The following is an 8638-nucleotide window of genomic DNA, read 5'->3' as shown; positions in this document are numbered from 1 at the left end:
GGCGGCAACCCCCATCGGTCGGTGCGGGGCGGTCGGTGCGCACCGGCGGGCGGGCGCGGGGCGGGGCGGCCCCGGGCCCCTTTGTTCGGCGGGAGGCGGCGGTTTGTCCGCCGCTGCCGGCGGCAGCTGCTCGTCCCGGAGCGCCGTGAGTGGGGCTGGGGGGCTGGGGCGGGCAGGTGGGGCAGGCGTCGGTACCCGGGAGGGGCGGGGGGGGGCGGACGGGGAGGCTGGGGGCCGCAGGCAGCGAGGATCGGGGGGCTGGGGGTCTCGGGCAGGCTGGGATCAGCAGGACTGGAGGGAGTCAGTGGGGCTGGGGACCCCAGGAAGGCTGGTGTTGGGGGGCTGGGTCCCCGGGCTGGCAGAGGTCAGAGGGGTCCAGGGTGGGCTGGCTGGGGGCAGTGGGCCAGGGGTCCCCGGGCGGGCAGGGGCCGGCGGGTTCCAGGGTGGCTGGCAGGTGCTGGGATCTGATGTGGGTCAGGGTCCCTGGGGGGTCCCTGGGTCAGGGTCCCAGGGCAGGCTGGGGTGGAGGGGACCGGGGGCCCCAGGCAGGGGGGACTGGGATCGGTAGGGCTGGGGGGGTAGGGGTAGGAGCCGGCCAAGGCACGTGGTGCTGATCCTGACCTAGGGCATGGCCCAGCGCTGGCGAGTGGCTTGGCCCCCTGCGCAGAGAGCTGGGCTCTGGCTACCTGCTGTTGGGTGGGGGCTGCCCTGGGTGGGGGAGCTCTGTGCTGCCCCAGCCATGCCCACTGCAGCTCCTGACCCACACAGTGGACCGTCCCCGTGTCACCTCTCCTTGGCCACCACGGCAGTGCCCACGTGTGCGTGTGCTTTCGTTTTACCGGGTCTTGCCAGCTCCTGAGGCTGCCCTTCTGCCCGGTCCCCTCGTCTTGTCCCCAGCCCCTTTCCCTGGGGCCAGGGCGCTGTGCTGCTGCCAGGCACAAAGCATCTTTCTCCTTCCCCTGGGGTCCTGGGGGCAGGGGACCTTGCACTGGGGAGCCGGGGCAGCAGCCAGATCTTGCAGGGTACTTGAACACAGGAGGATGGTGACCCCAATGGGCTGGGTTTGGGTTCCTGGTGCCAGCCCGCACCACCTCCCACAGCTCAGCGAGCACCAGGCCGTCAGCGGGAGCAAGTCCCACACATGGGTGCTTGAGCTGGAGGGGCTTTTCTGTTTAGGCGAGGTTGCTTGGAAGGCAGGCTGAGCTAAGCCAAAAAGATCCTCTTGTTTTGGACAATAGTGGCGGGAGCGCAGTGGAAACCATCGTCCACAGGGATGAGCCCTGGCTGGAGGTGATGGGACAGGGCTGGCCGGAGGACAGGCGAGGCGAGAGGGAGGCTGGGGGCTCTGTGGGGATGTCCCCTCTGCTCGCCTTGGGCAGCCCTGCCACTTGCCGCTCTTGCATCAGCTCCTGCGCAAGCTGACGAAACCGGGGGCGGTGGTGGGATTTCTCCTCTCGTGTCTTCTCCTTTGGCTGGAAGCTGCAGCACGGTCCTCGTAATTTCCTCTCTGACCTCTGGTGTCAGCTGCTTCACTGGGACTTTGAGCAATTCCTTGGCCACCGCACGCTGCCCCTCACCACTGCTCTCCTTCTTCCTGCTCCGTCTCCCCACCAGTCAGGTTGTGGGGTGCTCTGAGCATGGGGTGGGGGTCCTGCAGGAGGGTGGGCACAGCGTGGAGGTTTGGTGGGGCAGAGTGATGCTCTGTCTCCACCGGCCCTTGAGGGAGAGCACTGCGGGGCACCGAGGACCTGGCTTGTGGGCATGTGGTGGGAGATGCTGCTGGGGGAGCCCCCCTCGGCCGGGGCTTGGGGCTGGCAGCTGCAGCAGGCCAGAGGGGCTGCGGGTACCTGCATGTTGCCTTCCTCCAGGGGCCCATGGACCCCCCGCAGGAGGGTGTGGGTGCTGGCGCTGGGTGCGGCACTGGTGGGGACCTGCCCAGGACCAGGTGGCAGACGGGTGGTTCTGTCCCCTCACCCTACCCAGCTGGCGCTGCCCCGTGCGCCGTGTTTACCCTGGCTGTGGCTGTGCTATCTCTTCCTCTAGATGTGTCCTTTCCCCAGGTCCCCTCTGCCCACCTGGCTGGTGACAGGGCGGGAGCAGGATGCAGATGGGAGCACGGGGAAGCGGCGCTGGGCAGAGGACATGGTTTTGGGGAGACAGCTGCCTGTGCAGGGCTGTGTTTGTGGACCTGTGGGTACAGGAAGGGACGTCGGTGCTGGGAGAACAAGAGGGGCAGAGCTGGGGTGGCGGCTGGTGGTTTGAGGGGGCCTGGTGAGGTGCACGCGGATTTGCTCAGTGCCTGTTTGCCTGCCCCTTCCTCGCAGGGTCTGAGCCACCTGCCTGGCCAGAATGAGCTGGAGTTTCCTGACGCGGCTCCTGGAGGAGATCAACAACCACTCAACCTTTGTGGGCAAGATCTGGCTGACCGTCCTCATCGTCTTCCGCATCGTGCTGACGGCTGTGGGGGGCGAGTCCATCTACTACGATGAGCAGAGCAAGTTCGTCTGCAACACGCAGCAGCCGGGCTGTGAGAATGTCTGCTACGATGCCTTCGCCCCGCTCTCCCACGTCCGCTTCTGGATCTTCCAGATCATCATGGTGGCCACACCATCGGTGCTGTACCTGGGCTTCGCCATGCACCGCATCGCCCGCATGCCTGAGTCCTCACGGCGCCGAGCACCGGCAGCACGGCGGGCACGCATGCCAGTGGTGCGCCGGGGAGCCGGGCGGGACTATGAGGAGGCGGAGGATGATAACGAAGAAGACCCCATGATCTTTGAGGAGATCGAGGTAGAGAAGGAGAAGACCCCAGAGGGTGGAGAGAAGCATGATGGCCGGCGCCGCATCAAGCAGGATGGGCTGATGCGCGCCTATGTCCTGCACTTGCTGTGCCGCTCGCTGCTGGAGATGGCTTTCCTCTTCGGGCAGTACCTCCTGTACCGCTTCGAGGTGAGCCCCTCCTACGTCTGCAGCCGCAGCCCCTGCCCGCACACCGTCGACTGCTTTGTCTCTCGCCCCACCGAGAAGACCATCTTCCTCCTCGTCATGTATGCTGTCAGCGGGCTCTGCCTCTTCCTCAACCTCTGCGAGCTCCTGCACCTTGGCGTGGGGCGCATCCGCGATGCCCTGAGCCGGCCCGATGGCCCCCCGCTCCCGGCTGGCGGCAGCCCTGCGCCACAGTACCCCAAGAAAGCTCCTGGTGCACCCCCCACCTACCACTCTCTGAAGAAGGAGCCTCCGCAAGCCCCGCTGCCCGATGGCAGGCTGGACTACCGAGAGAGCCTGGCCCAGGCAGCAGCGGGGCGCTTCGCCCTGGCCGGGGCTCTACCCATGCACGAGCTGGACCGGCTGCGCGAGCACCTGCGCCTGGCCCAGGAGCACCTGGAGGTGGCCTTCCACCTCCAGCCCCCCCCACGACCCCCCAGCCCTGCCCGCAGCAGCAGCCCCGAGGCCAACGGCATCGCCGCCGAGCAGAACCGCCTCAACCTTGCCCATGAGAAGGGGACCACTGCCTGCGAGAGGACCACGGGTGAGCTGGGGAAGGGGATGGATCCAGCCGCCTGGGGTGGGGGTATGGGGGGCTGCCCCCAGGAGGACCTGGGGAGGGGGTGCCATTGCCCCCGGGGTGGGTGCTGACCTGCCTCTTGCTCCCCGCAGGGCTGTGAGTGCCACCAGGGATGACAACGGTGTCTGCCGGAGCGGCCGCCGCCACGGGACGGGCAGCCGACCAGGAGCACGGGGCAGAGGGTGACATCTGCCTGGCCAGACAGCCCTGTCCTGGTGGGCAGCGGTGGGGACGGGGGCCTTGGGGGACATTCCTACTTAGTTTTCAAAAAGGGAATATCTTATTTTGTACATTTTTATAAACTCGTCAGTGTGTGCACCCTGGCATATTTATACTCTGCTCCCCATCTCTGCTCTGGGCCTGTGCCCCCCCTGTCTCCTGTTTCACCCCCTTTTCCTCCTCCGGCACCCATTTCCCACAGCATCTTCTCCTCACACCTCCTCATGCCTGCTGCCACCCACCACTGCCCCGCGTATTGCCCCTGCGGCATGGGAGTTTAGGGGAGCCGAGCCTGGGGGGTCCGGCTGGCCGGGCCGAAGCACAGGACGGGGCACTGGGCTGGCATGGGGGTTGAAGCAGAGGGGACGGAAGGGGTCCTGGCAGTGCCGCTGCTGGGAAGCGCCGGCGTGGCCGGGGGGAGCCGTGCTGCGCCGTGTCCCGGCACAGGGATGCGAGCCGTGGGGCTGGCCTGCTCGGAAATGTCTGTGCAGAGGGCAGGGGTTGTCCTTCCCGCCGCCTCCGCCTGGCTGCCGGCCGCCCTTGGACCACAGCCCGTCCCCTCCTGCTTTGGCCGTGGGGCCGGGACCCCCCTGCGCGGGGGCGAACTCGAGTCCTGTGGTGGGGGGACGCAGTGCCCTGAGCTGGGCTGGGCTGGGAGCCAGCGGGGCATTTCTCATCATCTCAGCCTGGGTCACACAGGGATTTTTGTAGCATTGTTTTTTACTCAGAAATGATTGTCACTCTGTTTTTTCTTCTTTTTTTTTTTTTAATATCTATATTAGTAAAGCCTGGAGACGTTTTGTACTGAGTTGCTGCGTCCGGTCTTTTGGGAGGAAGGGGGTGGGAAGGGAATCCTACGCAGGCAGTGCCCCCCCCTGCACTGGGACGTCCCCGCTCGGCCCTGGGGTGACTCAGTCGTTCCTGCTGCGGAGGCGGCTGCGGCCAGGGCAGCCTCCATTGTCCTTCGTCGGCCTGGTGGAATGGGATCGCTCTGGCCGCATTCCTGCCTGGTCCCGCCGCCGGCGAGGGGCCCTGCGAGGGGCTTCCAGTGCTTCCGCATCCCGCTGCCGCCGGGAGCAGAAGGGATGCTGGCCTGCCCAACACTCCCCTGCCCCATGGCCGGATTAAACCCAGCCACGCTGTGCCCCATTTTTGGCCAGCACACTCCAATCCACTCTCCGAGACCTTGAGTCGGAGCCAGACCCCGACCCGGACCCCTCTTGTGACGCTTACCCATCCCCTGCCTCCTCCAGCCAAAAACCTCCCCGGGGAGCTCACACTCCCCTGCACAGCTGCATGCTGCCTCCGTGGCAGCCTCTGATGGAAGCTGGTGTTTCCAGGCTGTTTTGGAAAAGGGAACAGGTTTATTTCACTCATCTCGTTAAACTTTCCCACAGGCTGTGCCGCCAGGAGAGGGCTCGCTTCCAGCGCCACGCATGCCGCCAGCCCTATGGCCGCGTGAGGTCGTGGCATGGGCACATCCAGGAGGAGCCCAGTCTATTTGGAGTGGGAAGGGAAATTGCTGGGGGGGAGCTGGTGAGGAGAAATGGGGGCTGAGCTGATTGCAGAGAGCAGCCTGGTTTGGGGAGGGGGTCCCTGCCCTGGCTTACTGTAGGCTGCGGACAGCAGCGGGGCAGATTTGGCAGCATGCTTGCTCCCAGGGCAGCCCAAAACTCCAGCTTGTGCTGGGGAGGGTGGCACAGCCCAAACCTCCCCACCAGGTCCCTCTGGTCCCTGCAGCACCGGGCTGGTCCCCCGGGCAAGCTACTCCTCCTCGGCAGGATCACGGTCCGGGGCTGGGCTGGGGGATGCCCTAGACGCAGGTGCAGTCTTGGGCCAGGATGTTGGGCACCGTCTCGTACTTGAAGGAGTACCCACCATCGGAGGTGGTGCGGACGCGCAGGGAGCGCATGGTGCCGGGCAGGGCGGCGCAGCAGAGCTGCACTCCCAGGCGGTGGCTCAGCCCGTGGCCCTCGGCACAGCTCCCGTGGCAGTAGTGGAAAACGAAGCTGCTGGGATGCACGATCCACTTGTCCCAGCCCAGCTCCTCGAAGGAGATGTTGAGGGAAGCCCGGCGGCAGTTGGTGTGGGCAGCCAGGTCCTCAGACGGGCGCTGCAGCAGACTGAGGGCAGCGGGGGACCAGGGCATGGCAGAGCGGCGAGCCCTCTCAGCGCCCTTGGCTCGGGTGGTGGCCACTAAGAAGGGCATCTTGTCCCCCTCGGCCAGGCAGGGGCAGCTGGGGCAGCGCACCAGGAGCACAAAGAGCGGCTGCGAGAGCTGGTCCAGCAGCGCTGGAGCGAAGTGAAACACCGTCCAGTGCTCGGGCGTCCGCACCGCTGTGGCTGCCACCGGCACGCGGCCCTGCGGCGACAGGGTCAGCACGTCGGGGGCCGACTGGTTCGGGGCAGCCGAGAGGCCAGTGTAAAACCAGAGCTGGGCAGAGGTCACTGTGCGCCGCAGGGTGTGCGCCGAGGGCTGGAAGAGGTAGGTGAAAATCCCTTCTTCCTCCAGCAGCTTGTCTGGCTGTGTGGGCTCGCAGGGAACATCTGTGGGGTGGGAGAAAGACGCTCAGGGTGCTTGCGCAAACCCAAGGAGGGTCCTCAACGTCGGGCAGGAGGTGGGATGTTGCAGAGGGTCCCCAGGGTGCTGGCAGGGCCCCTGGCCACTGGCGTGCACTGCGGCAGGGTGCGGGGGAGCCAATATCTAGTGCTGTGCAGCAGGCACTGCGCTGTGCCCCGCAGCTGAGCCCTGCTGTGCGCTAGGCTGGTCCGTTACTGCTGCCCCCGTCCCCCAGCGTCCTGCCCCATAGCTGTTCATCCTGCCCTGTCCCACAGCATCCCTTAGTATCCTATCCTGTCTCGCACCCATCCCATTTCCCAGCATCCTGTCCTATTCCCTAGCATCCCACCCTATCCCACCCTGCCTCATCCTCAGCCTCCCCCATCTCTCCGCACCCCACCCAGCCCAGCAGTGCCCCAGCACTTCGCACCCTCCTGCGCCGCCTGCTCCTCTCCCTGCCTGTGTCCTGGCTGCTCTGCCTGTGCCCGCCTGCCATCCCTTTCCCCCTCCCAGCTTTCCGCCGCACCTTACCCACACCCGCACCCCAGCCTGGACACCCTCCCTCTCTCTCCTCCTGCAGACCCCCACAGCAGCCCCTTCATCCCACCCCATCCCCACTGCCCAAGCCCCCACCTTCCTTCACCCCTCCGCCCTCTCCATCCCACCAGGGCGTTCTCACCTGTGGAAGGGAAGAGGATCACCTGGGAGGTGTCCTCCACCTCCTTGGGCTCAACTTCATTGTTTTCAAGGACATCTCTTCGGTGCACCCTCCTTGCTTCCTTCTGGGGCTCTTCCTGGAGAAGCGGGGGGCTCAGATGCTCCAGCACTCTAGCCCGCACCTTGGCCAGGACGAGCTGCCGATCGGCACCAGCCCCAGTGCAGCCGGCCAGGGCGGCGGTGGGCAGCATGGCAGGCAGCAGGTGCAAGAGGAGCAGCATGACCATGGGCTGCGAGATGGGCCGGTGGCTCGGGAGCCTCTGCCGCAGGCTCCTGCCTGCCTGCCCGGCCCGTCTGCCCGCCGCGCTCCCCCTGGGGCAGGGTGGCATTGAGACCTATCTGACACTGACGCAAAACGTCTGCTTGCTGTGAATATTATCTCCGGGCAGCGAAAGCGCTGAGACGTCTGGAATGCGAGGACTGCAAGGACAGTGTGGTCCGGGGGGGGATGGCGCCTGGGCAGGGGGGTGCAGTGGGGTAGATGCTGCCAGGGCGGTGGGTGCATGGGGCTGGGGAGGCCGGCTGCAGGCAGGGTGCTCCTTGGGATGGAGGGGGCATCCTTGGCGAGCTTTGCAGATGCTGGTGCTGGGTGCCCCCCATGCTGGAAGAGCTGCAGATTTGGGGCTGCTGGGGGGAACAATGGGAGGTAGCAGTGGCTGTGCACAGCAGGGACAACTGGGCAGGGACCTGACGGGGTCCTGAGCCCTGCAAGGCCCCAGTGTGAGGGGGCATGTCAAGGGTAGCAGGCTGGGCACACTCCTGCCTGGGATGACTGGGACACACCAGGGTCACAGGGCCACTGGGACATGAGGAGGGGGTGCTGGGGAGGGCAGGCTGGGGAGAGAGTGGGCTGTGGCATCTCCAGGGCAGGCTAGAGCCTGGTGAGGTCCTGGGGAGTTGAATCAGGAGGGATGACAAGAGGTCCCTGTGCTGCCTGGGGCTGGGGAATGCTGGACCAGCTTCAGGGGAGGAGGAGGAGGAGGAGGAAGAGGTGAGGCAGAACCAGGCCAGCTGGAGTCCAGAGTCCCTGCAGCTGCACTGGGAGAAGGATGCTGTGGTGCTGTTTGGGCTGGCTGGCAGAAGGCTGGCTCCTGGGGCAGGAGTGGGGCAAGCTGTGAGGGGACCCTGCCCTTCATCTTGCCCCTGCCTGTGGAGGACAGTGGCAGGCGTCCCCCAACCTGGGGGGATGCTCCTGCAGCCCAGTGCCCCGCACTGCATGGCCAGTACGGCACATCTCATCCCTGCAGCCTGGCACCTCACACAGCACCCAGTGCGGCACGTCCCACCCTGCGCGGCGCGTCCTGCGTGGCATGTCCCATCCTGCTGCAGCCTGGTGTCCCAGGCCACACAGCCCATGCCGCACACCTCGTGCCATACATTGCCCTCCGCCACAGGCTGCCCCGGCGCTGGGGCACGGCCGGGTTTGTGGCACCCCAGATCTCTGGACGTGCAGCGCTGCCTGCCCGCTCCGGGCCGGGTGGCTCCCGCCGGGCTGCTATACATAGGCCAGCCCTGCCCTGGCGAGGCGCTGAATGGAGCAGACTCGGCCTTATCGACCCAGCGTGTCATCAGAGGGT

General features: G+C 66.3%; 2 protein-coding genes across 2 annotated transcripts; one reads left to right on the top strand and one right to left on the bottom strand.

Annotated features, from left to right (window-relative positions):
• On the top strand, window positions 1–4592 carry LOC104481026 (gap junction gamma-1 protein-like). Its single transcript, XM_086750710.1, has 3 exons — window positions 1–145; window positions 2325–3529; window positions 3658–4592. The coding sequence occupies exons 2-3, from the start codon at window positions 2350–2352 to the stop codon at window positions 3663–3665; spliced, it is 1188 nt and encodes a 395-aa protein (XP_086606836.1). The 5' UTR covers window positions 1–145; window positions 2325–2349; the 3' UTR covers window positions 3666–4592.
• A 570-nt stretch (window positions 4593–5162) lies between these two features.
• Window positions 5163–7390, bottom strand: INHA (inhibin subunit alpha). Its single transcript, XM_086750711.1, has 2 exons — window positions 7024–7390; window positions 5163–6331 (listed from the first exon to the last, which is right to left on the bottom strand). The coding sequence occupies exons 1-2, from the start codon at window positions 7388–7390 to the stop codon at window positions 5598–5600; spliced, it is 1101 nt and encodes a 366-aa protein (XP_086606837.1). The 3' UTR covers window positions 5163–5597.
• Window positions 7391–8638: the final 1248 nt, after the last annotated feature.

Source organism: Chlamydotis macqueenii, chromosome 6, assembly GCF_036417535.1.
Source record: "Chlamydotis macqueenii isolate bChlMac1 chromosome 6, bChlMac1.mat, whole genome shotgun sequence".
In the NCBI taxonomy this organism is placed as follows: domain Eukaryota; kingdom Metazoa; phylum Chordata; class Aves; order Otidiformes; family Otididae; genus Chlamydotis; species Chlamydotis macqueenii.
Note: the sequence above shows the minus strand (reverse complement) of the source record. Positions and strands in the feature narration are given on the sequence as shown.